This window comes from Nannobrachium achirus (assembly GCF_963921795.1).
Source record: "Nannobrachium achirus genome assembly, chromosome: 2".
Classification (NCBI taxonomy): Eukaryota; Metazoa; Chordata; class Actinopteri; order Myctophiformes; family Myctophidae; genus Nannobrachium; species Nannobrachium achirus.
The window spans coordinates 65,804,310-65,825,899 of NC_137811.1; the positions used below are offsets into that span (position 1 = coordinate 65,804,310).

Sequence of the window (21,590 nt, forward strand, 5' to 3'; positions counted from 1 at the left end):
TCGTGTGATGATACTTGTATTTATGCCTATTGTAGCACTTTGAGATTGTCACGAATGTAAAGTGTCTTTTTTAATGTAACTGTCTAAAGTGTAGGGCAAAACAAGAAAAACTTGTGGCTGAAACTGCTATAGTTTTGATCATCTGAAACTAAGAAATCCATATATGACAAAAAGGGTATGAATTTGAATGACATTACTTGGGCTAAAATGAAACATCTCTGTTTGCTTTAAAGTGCTTTCAAGTGTAAATGCAGGTGCAGACTCAGTAAAAGTACAAATGGTTTTAAACAATAACCTGGAATAGAACTCACTTGTGTCAAAATGAACCCTGATCATCAGGGGGTGATCTAGTAGATTCAGTCATTCTATCAGGGGTAGAGGTGGTAGAGGTGTTTGCAGTGGATTTTCATCTTTTGATCTGTCATCTCTCCTTTCAACTATAAATATAACCTCCAAAATCCAATTAATGTGAAAGGCCTGGTGGTGCAAGAGTAAAGCAGATACCTCACAACCAGAAGGTTGAGGGTTTGAATCTTGGTCAGGGAATGCCTTCATTTTTCTTGTTTTTAAGGCAATGAGGGCGGAGAGATCCCAGCTCCCTCCTCACGCCCTCTTTTAGCCCCGGTGGAAGAGGGAGGAGTCTGCAGGTGCCACACCTCCAGGGGGAGGAGCTTTCGAAATTTACATATTAAGTTAAAGTTATACCATGTAACTTTTTTTATAAAACAAATCTTAAAATTGTCCTAACTGTTAAATCGCTAAAGTTTTAGAACCCCCACTCTGTTATTTTCAGCTTCTGAAGCCTTCTCTTTATATGTTTTCTATGAGTTGTGAGGGGGGGAGAATTTCCCGGCAAAATGATGTCATCTCCCACATGATACACTACCGGCCAATCACAGCGCCGATCATACACCACCGGCCAATCACAGCGAGTCTTGCTGTCTCTAAAGGAAGTAGCTTCCCTCAGCAATTGTGTTTACATTGGTGAAGGAATCTTGCTTGCTACTCCCTCAATTCTGGTCTAAAAATGATGGGAGACGTCTCTACGGAATCGTATCGGCAAGGCGGAGGTGCTCGCGAGACCACCGTTCCGGTGGTCCGCGGCGACTCCGGCCGAAAAAAGCAATACCGCTACTGACCACTAGTTGAGCAGCTTCCACAGTACAGCTTTAAAGTTTTTTTCTCTAATTTTTTTTTTTTTTTTCTTATGTCAGTGATTATTCCCAGTGATTTTGTATTTGTGGTTCTTTTATTTATTTGTATTACTATTATTTTTTAGTTTATATATTAGTGATCCTTCCCATTACCAGTTTTATTTTATTGTTTCACTTTTTGTTGGGGTATTTGAGTTCACTTAGTGCACTTTTGAGTTGGTTTATTAGCTTTTGATGTTATTTTGAGACTTGAGATATTTCAGTTTTGTTTGAGGTTTGAACTTAGAACCTTTGACTTGTAGACCTTGGTTTTAACCATTGAGCCACATCAGCATGGATGATACCACGGCGAATGTAATAATTAACCCAACTTTTAGAATTTATATATATATATAGAAATTCTTTATTAGGATAACCCCTTGAGATGTATCATCTCGTTTTCGAGGAGCTCCCACAGATTGACAAACATCATTCATTTTATACATATACACATAGAACTTTCACATATAGGTAAGACAACATCAACAAGACAAGAAGACAACAACAACAAAACAAAACAAGACCAAAACAAAACATACTACAAATAGGACAACACTAACAACAATAATAGAAAAGTACAGAGCACATGATGGATCATATGGTTATAAAGTTATAAAGATAAATTATTCAAAGCACGAACAGGTAATCTCGAGATAAGAGGACAGCGCAGTTTTGAACAGTTTAAATGAAGTTATTGACCGAATGTGAGCAGGTAGGTTGTTCCAGTCAGAGGGAGCTTTAAACATAAATGATTTTTTGCCAGCTACATTGGATATGTTTGGTGGGACCTTAAAGTAAGTCTGTGCACAATGTCTGAGATTGTGATCAGAAGTGTATGGGTCCATATACTGTTTTAAATACTGAGGATAATTGAAGTGAATACATTTGAAAATGAACTGTAACCAGTGCTGCTGTCGTCTTACTGTGGGAGATGGTAAATTGAGATTTTCATATAATATGCAGTGATGGGTCATGTAAGGGCAATCAAGAACAAATCTACATAAGCGGTTGTATATGGTGTTTAGAGGTAGAAGATTTGTTTTAGTAGCAGACTGATAGACTATATCAGCATAATCCATGATGGGTAATGTGACTTGTAGCACTATTTTCTTTCTGGCTGTGAAGGTGAAACAATTTTTGTTGCGGTACAGAACACTTGTGCTGTAATTGATTTTTCTTACAATATTGTCTATGTGGCATTTGAATGATAATTCTGAGTCCAGCCAAAGGCCGAGGTATTTGGTGTGATCTATTCTACTTAAGTGTGTACCATCAAGACAGGTAATGGTAAATGAATGGTTTAGAATTTCGGGTTTGTTGAGATTATTTTTTGTTCCAAAAAGCATAGTGTTGGTTTTGGTTTTGTTGATGACAAGTCTATTAGCTGAGAGCCACGATTCAAGTTTATTGAAATTAATTTGCAAGATTGACTGATTTTGTAATAGATTTGGTTGTGAGCTATAAATAACTGTGTCGTCAGCATAAAGTTGCACCTTGCAGCCAGAGAGAGTTTTGGGAAGGTCATTGATAAAAATGGTGAACAGAAGTGGGCCTAAGGTTGAACCTTGCGGCACACCTCGTTCTTGTACTACCAGATCAGATTTATTGTCCTGTATGATGACACATTGTTTTCTGTTATGGAGATATGAACTGAACCAGAGTAGAGCATTACGTGAAAGTCCAACTGAGTAGAGTTTGTCTAAGAGCAGATAGTGGTCAACCAGGTCAAATGCTTTGCTTAAATCTATGAAAATTGCTCCTGTAAGGTTGCCATCAGCAGATGAGGAAAGTATGTCATTAGTGAGTTTTAATAGAGCAGTCGTTGTGGAGTGATTTGAACGGAAACCAGATTGAACAGGTGATAGAATATTGTGTTTACAGAGGTAGTTAGATAATTGTTTGTGAATTAATTTTTCAAATATTTTGGCTATAGAACAAATGATTGAGATTGGTCTGTAATTATTAGAATCTAGTTCACTACCAGCTTTGTGTAGTGGAGTTATGCGTGAGCACTTCCATATGGCAGGTATTTCACAGGTTGTTAAAGATAAATTAAATAGATCGCATAGAGGGTACATAAGAATGTTTGCCGCTAATTTAAGACATTTATTTTCAATACCATCTAAACCGGGGCTGCTGGCAACTTTCAACACATTGATGGCAGTCATGACCTCAACAGGAGTAATTTTTTTAAATGCGAATGTACTGTGGCAAGGTGGTGAAAAATTTGAGATGACATAGGGATCAGACACTGTGGGGGCACATACTGAGGAGAAATGTTGATTAAATGCTTGCGCTACTGAAAGAGGATCTTGTAGAATAGTGTTATTGACCTTTAATTTATTGTAATTACTAGATTTGTCAGGTGCATTAGTTAATGTTTTGATTTTATTCCAGAATGCTTTGGGGTTATTTGAATTGTGTGTGAAAGATTCTTTGAAATAATTAGATTTTGCATTTCTACACATAGTTTTACTTTTGTTTCTCAACATTCTGTATTTATCCCAATCAGCAGTAGTTTTGGTTTCACAGTATGTGGCCCATGCCTTATTTAGTTAGACAGCGAAAAGTTCCAGTGGGGAATTGAACTGCTCACCTTCGGTTTGTTAAACCTGTGTCCATCTATTGAGCCATACTGGCATGGAAGATAATTTGACGGACGTAATACTTAACCCAACTTTCAGAATTTAGATGGACAGCGAAAATATCCAATGGGGAATTGAACCCCTCACCTTTGGTTGTTAAACCTTTGTTCATCTCTTGAGCCACACTGGCATGGATGATGTAAAGGTGAAAGTAATAATTAACCCAACTTTTAGAATTTAGATGGACAGTGAAAATATCCAGTGGGGACTTAAACTTCACACCTTTGATATGTTAAACCTGTGTTCATCTCTTGAGCCACAATGACATAGAAATCTACATCAGAGAACGTAATACTCAACCCACGGTGGGTTCTTCAGGCTTCAGTATTATGTTGATCATGGCCAGTAATAATGTCAGTATCATGTCCAGTATCATGTCAGTAATAATTATGGTCAGTATCATTTAAGTTATTCTATCAGGGGTAGAGGTGTTTGCAGTGGATTTTCATTTCCTGACCTGTCACCTCTCATTTCAACTTTAAATATAAGCTCCAAGATTACAATAGTGTGAAAGGCCTGGTGGTGCATGAGTGAAGTAGATGTTTTACTACTTGAAGGTTGAGGGTTTGAATCTTGGTCAGGGTATGTCTTCAATTTCTGGGTTTTTAAGGCGACAGGGGTGGAGACAGCCCAGCTCCCTCCTCACGCCCTCTTTTAGGCCCGTACCGGTCGGTGGAAGAGGGAGAAGCTTTAGAAATGTACTTCTTTTGTGTATCATCATCCTTGATGATTGGTTGACAACATTGTATTTCACAAGATTTCTTGTTACTTAGGGGAGGCCATGGGGCTGGCTGTCATCTTCCCCCCTTGCTGACGTTGGCTTAGGCAGGGTTTGAACCACTCACCTTCCGCACAAATTCAATAGAACACAGGAAAATATATATGTTAAGATTAGGTTTTTGGGGAGGACCCTCTATTTTTTGTAAGGGGGTGGGGGGGTTGGGGGACTCCCCGACCAGGGTCTGACTCAGACCCCCTTTACAAAAAATAGAAATCTCATGGATTCTGACAGTCCAATGTTGGCAACTGACATACTAGCTTCAAGCTGCCTCATGCTACAGAAACAGGAGATGGGCTCATCATGGCCCGACAAGGCTTAGTTTCATACTTTCTGTTTATTGCTTTAAATTATGTACAGTATGTTTTCCACATTTGTGGAAAAGTCATAATATAGTAGTTAGTATTTTCTCTCTCTTCAGCTTTGGTAAGTAAAGTTAAAGGAAAGTATCATGTTGTTGCTGGATAAAACAGTCAACTAATGTAACTTCATTAACGGTTGTTATACAACAGTGATGTACTGTATATTTATATGACAGAATCACGACAGTGAGTCCATCAGTCTAGGTCGGACACTTTTCTATGCCATAATAAAAATTACGAAACCATGTCAAAATGTCTGCATTGTTTATTATTCAAAACGGGAAAAAAAAGTCATAAGGTAGAACATAAAATACAGAAGCAAAATTATACACATAAAAAACAAAGTCATCTTTTTACCGTGGTTGAGTCAAAGGGGAAAAAAGAGGAGGCGCTACAGTAAATACTGTATGGTGTTAAAGTCATCACATCTTTTCTTCTTTCTTGACTTTGAGGAACTCTGCCATGTTGGAGAAGTATTTCTGGTTGGCCTCAGCCACCTTCTTCTCTGCCGCCTGAGGGTTGACAATCTCCAGCCCCTGACAGAAATATGACAGAGGGAAACAGCCGTTAGGAACAACCAGGATAATCTTTATAACCCATTTAGGCCTGGGATTACTGAACGCTTTAACTATTGAAAAATAGCAGATATACAAGCTCACGCTGCGAGCTTGTAGATCAGCTATTTTTGAGGAAGTCGTGAAAATGTGTGCAAATCTTTGAATAAATGTATTTTTTAAAGCAAACGTTTGTAACTCAAATTTTGCTTCTGGGGGGGTCCATGGAACTAAATATTTTGAGATGGGGGTCCGTGGCCAAATACATATCATTTTGGGGCACCTTCACATGAAAAAGCCACTGACATCACATAGTAGTCTTCAAGAAGACTAACTGAGCTCCAGTTAAGTGAAAAGGACCTTTTCTTTGACGATGGCTAGCCAGATTACTGACATAGATTACGCATTGGTCATTCGCTTTTTATCCGTTTCATAACTGTAAACATTCTCAAATTCATTTCATGCTGATGTAACATATTTTTTCCACCACTTTATATATCAGTAGTTCATGGTGTTTTTCTGCGCCTGCATGAGGACACACACTCCAAATGGACGCTTGCAGGCCTGTAACTCTTGCGAGTGAGTGTACACTCTCAGAGTTATTGGGTCATTGACAAATCAAAGTTTAAAAAACTAAACAAAAAACACTGTTCTAGGCTACCACATCAACCAATCCTATGTGCAGTGGGTTAAGCCCTTTGCACACAGGCGCGTTTATCCGCACGGATAAAACGGACAATTTCATTTTTTAAAAGGAAAACAATGATTCTCTACGACCTCATGCACACCGGATCCGAATTAGCCGTGCGACCAGTGGCTGCGGCCGTGCGTTTTTTTCTCGATCGAACCCAGTTCGATTCGTGCGTCTTGTCGCATGCGGTAAAAAACTCATCACTCCTTTTATGACTCCTTTTGGGATCCGCAACGCCGATTCCGCACAGCATTGCACACCAAATCCAATGCGTTTTATTCATGCAGCAAATGAAAAAAACGCAACTGTCCTGTGTGCAAAGGGCTTTATTCTTGGTACCTGGAGAGGAGTGAAAGCTACACTGGAGCTGGTTCCAGACGATCGGTCTCTGACTGTGGACTTCCCTCCGTACGTCATGCTCTGCTTCTGCAGTGTCCTCTGAGGGAAAGCAAACACAGGGACAAGACATTACAGTAAAAGTAAGTAAACATTTTTTTTTTAAGATATGTTTTTTGGGGGCTTTTATGCCTTTATTTACAGGACAGTAGACTGACAGGAAATGGGGAGAGACACGCAGCAAACCTTGGTCAGGATTGGGAATCGAACCAGCGACCCATTGCAGGCTACATAAAGCCTATGTGGTATGCGCCTGGACCAATAGGCCAGTGTGTGCCAGAGTAAACATTTTTAAAGCAACCTTCAAAACAGATACACAGTGCTGTACAATGAGAAAATAGTGCTAGAGTGCTTAGGAAACAATAAAGTTTTGACAACTTCTTAAAAGCAGTCAACTGTCACATGTCTTTTTTTTTTTGCGGTGTCAACTGCTCCTACGTCTGGCTTTGTGTGTGTGTGTGTGTGTGTGTAGGAGCACGGAATGAGCACGGATCTCCATGTATGAAGATAACTAATGTCACAGAGAGAAGGGCCCATACAAGGAGATATGCATGTGTGTGTCTTGTTTGATATTTGATACCAAGCAAAGTGAGTGCGAAGTCTCACAGTGGGAGCAACCACTGCAAAGGCTCGGCCACCATTAGTTTTGAGTACAGAGAGACTTGGGCAGAAGACCCGAGATATCTCACATTGGCAAGTAGTTCGGTTATGTGGCGTGGGGCCAGCCTGTGTACTGTGTAGTGCTTTATAAGTGATTAAAAGGATTTGTAAATCAATTCTACATTAAGCCAACACTAGTAGTGCAGTATGTGACCTACGACTTGTGTTTAGATTTTGGCAGCTGCATTTTGGACTAACTGGAGCAGGGATACAGAAGAGCCACCCATGATGTTAAACAAGTGTATCGATCATATGGAATTATTTAAATCTTGAGCATTATATGGATAATATGGGTTGCAATGATCATTATTGGTAGGTATAGCGTCATAATGTTGTTGGAGAGCCTAGCCAAGCCACACTATGAGCTTGTAGATCAGTTATGATCTATGCTGTGGTCATTTTTTTGAATGCACTGGATTTGATTGGTTGGAAGTGGTTAAAATATATATATCTCTGCTGTCGGGCCAAAACCTCCAAAAAGACACCGAGCTCAAGTGGAGTTAGGAGATTTTAGCTGGAGCACTTTTTAATACTTTTTTAACCAACACACAGACGTAAAGGGTGTTCAATAGCACAGATTTATGAGAAGGGGAAAAAATAAATCAAAAACCTTTTTTGTTTTTTTGTTATATATTAGCTGGTTTTGGCCAGACAGCAACGACATGCAAGTACATTTTGGACCGGAACCCTTCAATTCATGTTTATCAGGAGTCTGGTCTGGCTGTACCTGGAGGGACTTGGAGATCCTGGCCTTGGTGGCTTCGTTGACCTGGGCCTGCCTGACCCGCCCGCTGCCACTCTTCCCCAGCTGACCCAGACTGAAGCCCAGGTCCTCCTGGTACGCGTCATCCTCAATCTGAAAGACACCACCACAAAAACATATTCAACCCTCCCCCATTCATGCTGGCAGACATCATTCAAATTACAACTGGCCATCTACGATTGGACCTTTGGGGCCAAAATAAAAACACTAAACAATGTTGTTGTTTCATCTCAATGCATTAATTTAGCCTGGTTCCAATATAAATTGGGAAGTGGTGTTTAACAACATACCAAATCCTCAGTGTAAAATAATGCAGTCCATTTGTACAATCAGAGTTTAACCAACACTGAGGATGTAACTGTGCAGGTTTCTTCCTATGAGAACCATGTGAGGCGTTTTGAGAAATATTGAATCCATTCTTAACCTCGGCGAAAGTCATCCTGTTGGCATGTTTCCTGATCTCCGTCAGTCCAAGACGCTCCTTCATCTTACGATACCTTGAGGAAGACAAAAAATACGCATGGTCAAATCCAATGTTAATTACTTAAATTCTATGAGGCTCTATTTCTTAACCACTTAAACCCCATGCTTACTTTGTTGACCTGATAGGGATGCTAGGGTTCAAGTGGTTCTAATTATGACCTATCCAGTGTGGCGTTTTTAACACTTAAGTTGCAATGATTTTTTTCCCCTCAATGTCCCGCGTTGCCATGGTCTCCATAGACTTCCATGTAATTTATAGTGCACGGTTCGTGCACGCCCATGCCTAGATGATGCACCACGTGTGTGCACACTGTTCACAGCTTTCAAACAAAAAAATCCGCTTGGAAATCCGTTCATTCATTTTTGAAAAAAATGATTTTTGAAAAAAAGAAAAAAAAAAAAACTTTCTTCAAAAACGGCCCAAACTCGGGAAACTCAGGGTTGGCACCAGATGTGTTAAATGCACGGTGTGTATGAGTGTACCTCCTTCCTCCTCTCTTCTTCCTCTGTCCATCCAGTGGGGCCGGCAGTGGTTTCACCGTCTTCACTGGAGGAGGCTCCTGCCACTTGTCAAACTTCCTCTCAATCTCCTCCTTCAGGTCGTATCCCACCTGCAGAGAAACACACAGGTATGGTCAGAAAGCCCTCCCTCACTGACCTCACAATCAGAGAGCCCTCCCTCACTGACCTCACAATCAGAGAGCCCTCCCTCACTGACCTCACAATCAGAGAGCCCTCCCTCTCTGACCTCACAATCAGAGAGCCCTCCCTCACTGACCTCACAATCAGAGAGCTCTCCCTCACTGCCCTCACAATCAGAGCCCTCCCTCACTGACCTCACAATCAGAGAGCCCTCCCTCACTGACCTCACAATCAGAGAGCCCTCCCTCTCTGACCTCACAATCAGAGAGCCCTCCCTCACTGACCTCACAATCAGAGAGCCCTCCCTCACTGACCTCACAATCAGAGCCCTCCCTCACTGACCTCACAATCAGAGCCCTCCCTCACTGACCTCACAATCAGAGAGCCCTCCCTCACTGACCTCACAATCAGAGAGCCCTCCCTCACTGCCCTCACAATCAGAGAGCCCTCCCTCACTGACCTCACAATCAGAGAGCCCTCCCTCTCTGACCTCACAATCAGAGAGCCCTCCCTCACTGACCTCACAATCAGAGAGCCCTCCCTCACTGACCTCACAATCAGAGAGCCCTCCCTCTCTGACCTCACAATCAGAGAGCTCTCCCTCTCTGACCTCACAATCAGAGAGCTCTCCCTCACTGACCTCACAATCAGAGAGCCCTCCCTCACTGACCTCACAATCAGAGAGCTCTCCCTCACTGCCCTCACAATCAGAGAGCCCTCCCTCTCTGACCTCACAATCAGAGAGCTCTCCCTCTCTGCCCTCACAATCAGAGAGCCCTCCCTCACTGCCCTCACAATCAGAGAGCCCTCCCTCACTGACCTCACAATCAGAGAGCCCTCCTTCACTGACCTCACAATCAGAGAGCCCTCCTTCACTGACCTCACAATCAGAGAGCCCTCCCTCACTGACCTCACAATCAGAGAGCCCTCCCTCTCTGCCCTCACAATCAGAGAGCCCTCCCTCACTGACCTCACAATCAGAGAGCCCTCCTTCACTGACCTCACAATCAGAGAGCTCTCCCTCACTGACCTCACAATCAGAGAGCCCTCCCTCTCTGACCTCACAATCAGAGAGCTCTCCCTCTCTGCCCTCACAATCAGAGAGCCCTCCCTCACTGCCCTCACAATCAGAGAGCCCTCCCTCTCTGACCTCACAATCAGAGAGCTCTCCCTCTCTGCCCTCACAATCAGAGAGCCCTCCCTCACTGACCTCACAATCAGAGAGCCCTCCCTCTCTGACCTCACAATCAGAGAGCTCTCCCTCACTGCCCTCACAATCAGAGAGCCCTCCCTCACTGACCTCACAATCAGAGAGCTCTCCCTCTCTGACCTCACAATCAGAGAGCCCTCCCTCTCTGACCTCACAATCAGAGAGCCCTCCCTCACTGCCCTCACAATCAGAGAGCTCTCCCTCTCTGACCTCACAATCAGAGCTCTCCCTCTCTGACCTCACAATCAGAGAGCTCTCCCTCTCTGCCCTCACAATCAGAGAGCCCTCCCTCACTGACCTCACAATCAGAGAGCCCTCCCTCACTGCCCTCACAATCAGAGAGCCCTCCCTCACTGACCTCACAATCAGAGAGCCCTCCCTCACTGACCTCACAATCAGAGAGCTCTCCCTCACTGACCTCACAATCAGAGAGCCCTCCCTCACTGACCTCACAATCAGAGAGCTCTCCCTCTCTGACAACCTCCCGCTGCTGATTTAAAATGCTTAGGCGGCGTCCAGACGAAAACTAATTTGAGTCATTCCGCACTAGTTCTTTAACTTTTACACCTTTCTGCCACATGGAGATGGCAGAAACCAGCTCCCAGAGTGAATCGATTTGAAGATGGCGCCATCGCGTCTCTGTGTGTACAGCCGAATAACGTACATTGCAGCACAACCTCTCCCTAACCCGTATGCGCCGAGTCCCCCTCCCCTCCCAACATCATCATCACACATGTTGCGTTTGTGCTACGGAGTGCGAGAGGACTTTTACAGCAAACTGTACTCCGCCCGCCCTCCCTCCCTCCCACAGCACCTCCATCAGCAACAAGTGGAAATAACTGCTCTTTTCCTCTCTCTTTTTGTGGCAGTATTACAGCGCCACTCACAGGCCGGGCATATGTACTACAGCATTTTCAGTGTTTTTGTTGCGTTCTCAGTGGATTCATGTAGACACTTGCATTTCTTGAGACGATTCAGTCTGTACAGTGAACGTTTTGGAAACAACTCAGTGTATTGTCTTCGTGTATATGGGGCCTCAGTCGGCCACCGCTAATAAGCGAACTCTGTTATGGCATGGGACACACCACCAAAATGACGGGCAATTGCTGGCCACAGCCATTGCTTTTCAGCCGATGTCGGCTTGGTGTTAGGGCCTTAACGTTCAACTCACTGTGTTGTAGTTCAAAAAAGGTGTCAGCCATCAATAGACTGGATCAAACATTGTGAAATATTAGTTTGTTGAATATGATTTCCTTTCAACAGGAAGGCTGAATATGAATGAAACAGGGATGCGCCTCACCTTGCCATCTGGCCTCTCATGGAAGCTGTCCACTCTGGAAGCCAGGGTGCACTTTGCAGCCACCAGACGAGCTGCCTTTCTCCTCAAGTCCTAAAGAGAACACCACACCAGGGCAAAATACATGTGAACACGTCATACTCTAGGGCAGTGGTTCCCAACATTTTACATTGCAGGTACCCATCAACTACTCTTACATTAAGGTATTACAGGTACTGTCATTGTTTAACTAGAATGGGTCCCGCAAAAAGAAAATAGATTTCTACGACATCCAAAATATTATAATTAATTGCAGAGCTCTACTATTGCTTCACATTAAAGCCTAGTTTGAAAAACGGTTGTTTTCAGCAATGTTGGCTACAGTAGCCGAGTGTGTAAAGGAATCAGAAACCTAGTTCGCCAACCCCGGACCACATTGAAAAGTCCCTGAGCCACTTAAGACACTTGGCTTGGGATATCCCCAGCAGGATCAATAAAGGTCTCCAAAACAAATGAGCTGTCAGGGTGACTATGTATGCACTGACCGGGGGCAGTGACTGCACCACATCACAGTGGTAGATGTAGCCAGTGTGAGGCAGCAGCGAGGTACTGCTGAATCCTGACAGGGTTCTTCTCTGGGCTCCCAGCAACATGAGATTACAGGCTGGCATCTTGGACAGGTTGGTTAGACCACCAGCAATACCTACAGACACACACACAGAGCAGGTTAGACCACCAGCAATACCTACAGACACACACACAGAGCACAAGAAACAATGCTGAGATGGAACTAAACAAAACCATTAGGGCTGTCACGATATGACATTTTACATGACGATTAATTGTCACTCAAATAATTGGCGATTAACGATTTAATTGTGTTTTTGTCGTTGATAATTACATTTCTGTTTGGCTTTTAGGCTTTGAAGTTGCATATGGTAGATATGACACATAACCTAAATATACAAATACATTACTGACATATTTGACAACTTACTACTTAAAAAATAACATTGATAGTGGAAATAGCCGATCTACAAGCTCACAACGCGCCGCGATGCGATGCGAGCTTGTAGATCTGCTATTTCCACTATTTCTGACATTTTTCAACATTCACGATTATGACAAAATAATTGCGATAATGTAAAAATAATCACGATTAGACGATTATGTAATAATTGTGACAGCCCTAAAAACCATCCAACCTTCCCTAAAACACCTGTGACAATGCACCAAGCATCCATCCTCCTAGCATCCCTACTCATTTGTTGACTAGGATACTGCTGATCTCACATTTGATTTTGTAAGTCGCTCTGGATACAAGCGTCTGATAAATGCCTGAATTGTAACCACACCGGGTGTACTGAAAGTGGGTTTCATCAGCCACAGATGTAATGTGATAATAATGACCCATTTTATCATACAATGTTGACTTCACGCTCAATTTACCCATGATCTTAGCGGCTGTCGACGCTCCAACGATGACGGAGACATTTGGAGCAATGAAGGACATTCTGGACTCCACATATTCATAGATCCTGTGTTTTGATTGGTTCAGCTCCAGCGCCATGTCACAGGCCTCCTCCAATCGCTTTAACTCATCCTCACCTAACATCGTCCTAAGACAATTAAAAAAAATAAAGAAAACATTTTTTTTGTCCTTTTACTTTTGTGATTTCATTTGATCAATTGATCAATTTGATGAATTCATACCATTTAAAAAGGAACCATGCATTGAAGATAGTTCTAAATGCTAGCATGAACCATGTCCTAGTATTTTTGTAATAGTAGCTGGGGTATTGGTCACTGTACATTTACACATACATGAAATTCATCCTCCGTATTTACCCATCCTAACTCTTAGAAGCAGTGGCTGCCATTACATTCCCTGCTAACCCAAAATATGGCTGTGCGCTAATAACGCCAGGAAGTAGTTATATTTTAATTTCATATGAACTTAGATTTTCACTTGACTGATGATAAACCACCACCAAAACACCACTAGAGAGCGCCATCGTAACACTGAAAAGGCCCGGTTCTCTCTGCGATGAGAACACAACCAAGGATCCACCTATGCGCTTCACAATGGGGCAGACGGCAGGAATCAACGTGGGTGCGTGCGCGCCTCCGTGCCGGATCGTATGCACGCGCCACACGCCATCAAAATCCGATCTACTGAAGCGGCGCTATGGTTTTTAGTTTGCATTGAAGCTTATGGCTAAATAGCCCATGCTAACATGGAGAGACCCTGCACTTCCGGATGCGTCATGATCTCATCCTCCTTTTTCACACTCTGTCTGTCACAACAACACAAGGTAGGAATCACCGTTTTTTCCACAAAAAATATCTAAAAAATTACTTTTTATATAAAAGTCAACCGGCAGGGAACCCCATAGTTAAATTGTTGATCAGGCAGTTGACCGGCAGGGTTAATATGGCACCCGCGAGCAGTTAGGCTCTAAGTGTCTTGCTTGAATAGTAATATGGAATAGAGTCAGTTGCCGAGATCAAAGAAGCTCAGCCATCGGTGAGCAACGTTCCAAAAGCGTACAATCAAAGCTTTGTGTGTTTAAATGTATTTTACAGATACAGACCCCAGTGTGGTTGAGGATGTTTAAATGTATTTTACAGATACAGACCCCTGTGTGTTTAAATGTGTTTTACAGATACAGACCCCTGTGTGGTTAAATGTATTTTACAGATACTGACCCCAGTGTGTTTAAATGTATTTTACAGATACTGACCCCAGTGTGTTTAAATGTATTTTACAGATACTGACCCCAGTGTGTTTAAATGTATTTTACAGATACAGACCCCTGTGTGGTGGAGGCTGTAACGCTGACCACCATGATGGTGGCATTGGTCAGGATCTGCTGCAGGTTCTCGTTATTCTTACACTTGTCCAGGTTGTTGCCCAGTTCCTGAAAAGCAAAAACACAAACCAGACACGATATCTTCCTTTAGAGTGGAAATTTCAGGCAACTGGGCATTACAATACAACAACAAAGCACAACTCTCTAGGAAACCCATCTTACTAAGGGCCTCCACAGACTACAAGAGTTTGTGCACGACCAGATTTCATGATGGATCGCTACCCCGCTGTGCGCTGATTTTCAAACATGTTAGATATTTTCTACCGTCGGGTGGGTCGTAAAAACGCCTATTAACATATCAGCCAGGCACTTTAACACTACGTGTCATGACTCGTCAGCAATCTTGCAAGCAATCTTTCTCCTCAAATGCCACAACATTGCGCACAAACTCTTGTAGTCTGTGGAGGCCCACAGAAAACATTAGTTGTATTCATGGGTATCATTATATCATCATACATGATTTCACAACTGAAATGTTTAGCAGAAATATGAGTTGCGGCCATGTGCTCTTATAGTAAAACTAACTGTTCAGGTAGCTATGTAGCATTACAGCTGTTTTTTTAAAGTGGTTTACAGTCCATATATGGGCATGTTATGTTTTTGACGTCCACCTTTACAGTCCACAACAAATTTTAATACACTAGAGACATGTGCCAATCTGGCCGTATCAGAGGTACCCAGCACATGCGAGATTGTAGATGGGTTGGATCTGCAATTTTGGGCAACAGTCTATCGGAAACGACTCGACGTAAATCGTTGCACAGATCTAATCATTTCAACTACAAACTCACCTTAACTGTCCGGATGTAATCTAGAGAATTTGGCACCAGAGATTCCAGCTCTGGGAATCTTTTGGAGTACTTGTCACGGACAAACTTGTGAATGATATCTGACAAAGAGGAAGAAAATGAGAAGTGGAGGTCAATATGTTTGCATGGGAAATAATAAAATGAAATCTGTACTTCTAGGCTTCTGTAAAAAGATCATCAGAGATCATTAAAATAAAAACTCACTGAGGTCATTGTCAATCTCCACTGTGAGGTTATTGGCAGCCACAATCAGTCTGTATTCTGGGTCAGACTCGACCGGGCCAGACACTGTAGGGAAAAACAATAGAGTACATCAGATATCATCAGAACAGTTTCATACTGAAGGAAAGGGATTTGTGCGTGAGACATGTTAACAACCAGAACCCTGGCCTGTTTATCCATACTTCATTTTTAGCTTATTGGTCATCCAAACCATTTCTTTGTATCCTTTCCTGCCAACTATGTCCCTTTTTACTAGTAAACTGTAAGCTAAATGGTGGATGCAAAGTGCAATAGATGGATCATCTAAATGACTAATGCCAACTTCATAACAGAGCAAGGTAGGGAGAGCAGCCTCACTGGTTTTTAGATAGAATAATAATTAAATGTGTTAACTGATGTTCAGACAGGGTGATCGATTGCCATAGGTCTTTCACATTTTCATGCACAGCCGTAATAGTAATTTTTTGCTCAGAATTATTATGGCAGTCAATTGTGCACGATAGAAATAGCAATTTATATAAATAAGTAGAAAAATAAAGGCAGGGGGAAAGAAACACTAGAGAGAAATAGATACAGATAAAGTGCTTTGTACAAACGAGACAGTGGACAATGCCGAAAATCAACAGTGTGGTAATTCTCACCTTCTGAGTTCTTGCGCTGCTTCCCAACATATAGGTCAATCTTTTCCATGATTTCTGAAAACTATAGAAATAGATTATTATTATTATACTTCTATAATTTTTATCCCACACTTTTGTAACCCATTTTTTCACCCAGTGCTAATTGCCTATGTAATCCTGGGCTCTGCTCTCCCTCTGCCGCGCCTGGGGAGACAACGGACTGACCTCATGCTTCCTTCTATGCATGAGGAGTCCAAGTTGCTTCTTTTCACCTGACAGTGGAGATTTCCCTGGTTTGGACGTAGCGCGTGGAAGGAACACGTTATTCCAACCAGTTCCTTTCCCCTCCATCAGGCGCCCCGGCTGGCCAGGGGGAGGCATTATTGAGACCAGGATTACGTGCATGTTTTTGTGAGGGTATCAACCCTAGGAGACACGGGGAGAACATGCAAACTCCACACAGAAAGGCCCTATCGCCAACCCCACCTAGGGTGTGGGCGCTGATGACGCGGAGGAGGAACACGCCGCCAGCGCCCACAGCGTCCCCCGGCGGGAATCGAACCCAGGACCTTCTAGCTGTGGGACCTTCTAGATTATTATTATTATAAAGGTATTACAAAGGTCTAAATAACACAATTATAAGTGAGAAATGGTGCAATGAAGTATAAATCTTAACCACTTAAACCCTATATACTTTTTCAAGGACAAATAGCAAAGAATAGACAATCTACAAGTTTAAGATGGTACATCAGCAATTTCCGCTATTTTTTAAATTAAAATGTTTTTCACACACAAAAAAACACATCTTGAAACTGTTTGGACAATTAAGAAAAATCGGCACTTATAATGACATTCCCAAAATATGCAGTGATGAAAGTGGCCAACGCAATATAACAAACCTGTTTGCTGTTGCGCAGCTTGGCGATGGACGTCACACTCTCAGCGCCACTGTAGTCCACCTCCATCTCCTCTGGGATGTCCTCCAGACCTTCCTGCTTCCCCTCCGCTGCCTCTCCATCGCTGTCCCCCTCCTCCTCTCCGGGATAGAGCCCATCCTCGCCCTCGGCTCCAGCCTCCTCCAAATCTGCCAGCAGCTCGTCCGCTAGAGACATCTGGTAGCCAGGAAAAGAAAGACCATCTTAATACAATTATTGAATTGAATCTTGATCTTGTCCTCGCGGTGGTCCTCAAGACTGGTTCTCAAGTATTTTCATGTCAGGCTCTCCCAATGTATACGGCCGCAGACCCCGCAGAAAAGAAAAAAAGAGCAGACCAAGTACTGACCCAACAGTCAAGTATTGAGGGTTTAAGTCATACATGGGCAACTGGCGACCCGGGGGCCACGTGCGGCACCCACCTTCACTTAATGCGGCCCGCAGGTTGATACCGGAATACTGATATATTATTGATATCAGCTGTTACAATTCCAAACATGACCTGCTTTAATTCCTTCAGTCTATATTAGTAGCTTAATGACTAGTATAGTAGTATTAAAATGTATTTCTTTATGTTCAATGTATTTGTATTCAAGTTAATAAAGTTAACATGATTATATAATTAAATGTTTGAAATTAAATCAAAATATGACATTTCAGGATTCCAATTCAAAAATAACAAAAACAATATTCAGGATTCCAATTCAAAAGAAGCAAAAAATACCGATCTACAAGCTCAAAACGCATCACAGCGCGATGCGTTTTGAGCTTGTAGATCTGCTATTTTTTGCTTCTTTTGTATGAGATACTGGAATGACAAAGTAGGACATAGCAATATGCTATGTGGCCCTCTGGAGTGAAGGTGGAAATATAGTGGTCCTCGCCATCATCAAAGTTGCCCACCCCTGGCTTAAGTGGTTAAATACACTAACGTGAACCCAACATATTTAAGATGATGTGCACTGCAAACAAATAAACAAGAAAACATCAATGTACACACCACTGATGTTGTTTGTCACTTGTCAGTCAGTCAAAAAATCACTCGTGTGAACTGAGCGGTGGAGGCTGTGTATGTGTGTGTGTGCGTGTGTGTGTGCGTGCGTGTGTACCGGTATGTGTGTGTGAATGTGAGTGTGCCTGGCCTGAGGCTGAACAACAGCGCCCCTCCCTTAACATGTGTGGTCAGAAAAGGTATTGCAGGCTACATACAGACAGACAGACACGCACGCACGCATACACACGGCCACGTATAGGAGACGATGTGACCACCGCTCAACAAGTCTATGAAGCTATCCAAGAAATCTATAACACAGTTTAATCTGCAACACATTTTCATAAAATATGTTTATGTATGTAGTGGATGTCCCTAGCCTAGCACAGCTAAACTATCCGCTCATGTTAACACAAGGGAGCAGTTAACTGCAGCATATAGTATGGCTAAGACAGGCTAGGATGTCCCTTTGATTGATTGAAGATTGAAGAATTTATTAGAAATTTGCAATAGAAAAAAGTACAGTTTCATGACAGTACAAATCACACAAGGTCAACTAAAAGGAGATCCTAGAAAGCCGAGGCTTATTTCCACAGGAACCACACTTTAAGTATCTCATATAACATTGAAAGACAGACAGATAGAACACACTTTATCTAGGATAATATCAGTTTCAAAAGCATAACATCAAATACAAAGCAAGGCAGAGAAAAAAAAAGGGGAAAAAAAGGGGGGGGGGGAGCATGGGGGCTTAGTCTATTTACAAGTCATCTCTCTCCTGCTTCATCTCTCCTGCTTCATCTCTCTCTCAACCAAGGGGTCCTTCCTTGGCCTGAAGAACATTAAAGACCCCTGATTTGGAACCTCAATATTCCCCTATTCTCCAAGCTTGCGCCTAGAGACCAAACTTATACAATAAACTCCTCAAAGACTTGGTCGAAAGATACAGTATAGGAGGACATAAGTATGATTCTACACCACAAATTCTGAAGTAAAGAGATATTTTAATATTAAAATATTCGTATACTAAATAATACTATCATATTAGATGGACTACTGGGTCTCTTGCAGCAGTGGTTCTCAGAGTGGATTTCAGAGACTCTTTGAAACTCTAGGCTTGCTAAGGGAAACCACGCCCCGCACTCATTTTTGAAGCTTGTGATTGGCTGAACCGGAGGTTGGGAGCGCTCCGTTGTAGTCACTTGGACCGCGCGAGGTGCACCAAAACCCAATTATCATTGCGTTTATCGTGCGCTGGGCATAAATAGAACGATTGCATTCACCACGGCTTCGTAACTCGCGCGGCCGGCCCTGGCCCGCTCTTCGCGGCCACAAGGTCCGCTGGCCTTCGCGCCGCTTGCAATGTCGTGGACAATAACTGAAAACGAGCGCTCCTTCCCTTAGCAAGCCTAGAGTTTCTAAACTCGCCACCCTATAGGGTCTAAAATTGACCCTTTAAAGTCTGTAACTCTGACAGTGTACAAATGGAACCAAATGGGCCCTGCCCATTTGGTTCCATGGTCCATTTGGTTCCATTTGTACACTGTCAGAGTTAAGCCTTAACTAATTTCAAGCTCTCCCCTTAATTTAAGGGGAGACCTTGAAATTTGAGAAACACTGCCTTGGAGAATTCAATGTTTCTTTGAGACTGAAGCTAGTTAGATGTTCACATGATCCACACCGACATAACAAGGCTTTAACACTCACTCGCACAATAAATTAATGATACATAAAAGTAACTCACCTCGGGAATTTAATAATCCCGTCTTTCGAGGAAACAACTTGTTGGTTTTAGCTCTATTGTTGTTTGTTTTTATGCAGCGTTTAGTGCGATAGACTGAAAAATCTTTCTCCACGACGTCTTCTAATCGTTTTCGTCGCACAAATAATACGTCAGCCCTTCTTCCTGTTGGTGTTTTATGGCGGCTGCCAAATTAAGTGTATTATCGCCCCCTCCTGGAGTGGAGGGGAGCCTGCGTTTAAAAATAAATCATTGAGTTCTGAATAAAGTTTACAATATTGTCTGTCTTTGTCAACCCTCCTCACTGATAGTCTTGATGTAGCCAAAAATCTCAACATCTACTTCACCTCCATGGCCAAAAATCTGGTCAATAAACTGCCCGCTCCATCTGGGCTGTTTGGTGTTAGGCACATCTTGAAATTCTACAGGAACCTTGGGGTATGCAAAGACAACTTTAAACTTGCCACGGTGACAACTGATGAAGTGTTTAAAAAACTGCGCACCCTACCTCAATTCAAGGCCGCTGGCCATGATAAAATCGCCCCCAAATTTCTCATAGACTCAGCTGCCACCATTGCCCCAATCATTACCCATATTATTAATCTATCTATCAAGCAGGGTTATGTCCCCCAGGACTTCAAATTAGCCAAGGTAACCCCCCTGCACAAAAAAGGCAGTAAACTTGACCCTGGCAACTACAGGCCAATCTCAATCCTTAGTTCCATCTCTAAGGTAATGGAAAAAATTGTCTATGAACAGGTGGCTAAATATCTTGAAGAGAATAAACTGATCTACGAGTTCCAGTCTGGCTTCAGAGAGTCCCATTCCACAGATACATGCCTCATCTATTTGAATGATTACATCAAACGTGAAATTCACGATGGCAAATATTGCGGCATGGTCATGCTGGACCTCTAGAAGGCATTTGACACCGTCGATCATTCTATTCTGATTGAAAAACTCAAAGCTATTGGTCTTGATAGCACAGCAGTGAGATGGATGCACTCTTACTTGGTGGGGAGGGAACAGATGGTGGAAGTCAACGGAACCCTGTCCCCCCCCCTCCCAGTAAACTGTGGAGTACCTCAAGGGAGTATACTAGGACCACTGTTGTTCTTAATATACGTAAACGACATGTCATCTGCTTGTGACTGCAATCTGTTTCTGTTCGCGGATGACTCGGCTCTCCTAGTCTCAGGCAGAGACATATTGCAGGTTGAAAAGGCCCTTAACTGTGAACTTAACAAGATCTGCACCTGGCTCAATGACAACAGACTCTCAATTCACCTAGGCAAAACTGAATGTATCCTCTTTGGATCTAGTCAGAAACTTAGCCTAGTTGAGAACTTCACAATTAAAGTAGGTGACACTGTGATAGAAAGAAAAAACCACATCTGCTACCTGGGTTGCATCCTGGCTGGAGGCTAACCTATCCAGTGAAAAAATGACCACCAAGGTAATCAATAAAGTCAATCAACGAATTCGCTTCTTGCAAAGAGTTGCCCCGCTGATCAATATTAAATCCCGAAAGACACTAGGAGGTGCTCTTATTGGGCCCCTCATTGATTACGGAGTCCTTGTCTGGTATCGCGACGCCCCAGCTGCCTTAAAGCTAAAGCTCCAAACAGCCCAAAACAAACTAATTAGGGTTGTGCTTGGTCTCCCTCCTCTGACCCACCTTACCGAGCATCACCACGAAAGCGTGGGGTGGCTCAAAGTAGCTGACAGAGTACAGCATCTTGCAAT

The 21,590-nt window shown here is 42.8% G+C and overlaps 1 protein-coding gene across 1 annotated transcript; it reads right to left on the reverse strand.

The window, feature by feature from the left end:
- Nucleotides 1-5,225: 5,225 nt before the first annotated feature.
- prpf31 (PRP31 pre-mRNA processing factor 31 homolog (yeast)) lies at nt 5,226-19,981 on the reverse strand. The gene is made up of 14 exons (XM_080748395.1): nt 19,848-19,981; nt 17,077-17,289; nt 16,199-16,259; nt 15,540-15,623; nt 15,318-15,415; nt 14,468-14,574; nt 13,103-13,272; nt 12,199-12,356; nt 11,678-11,767; nt 9,009-9,136; nt 8,467-8,539; nt 8,007-8,135; nt 6,563-6,661; nt 5,226-5,514 (listed from the first exon to the last, which is right to left on the reverse strand). Exons 2-14 carry the CDS (start codon nt 17,287-17,289, stop codon nt 5,401-5,403), a joined length of 1,524 nt encoding a protein of 507 aa, XP_080604521.1. The 5' UTR covers nt 19,848-19,981; the 3' UTR covers nt 5,226-5,400.
- Between the last annotated feature and the right edge of the window lie 1,609 nt (nt 19,982-21,590).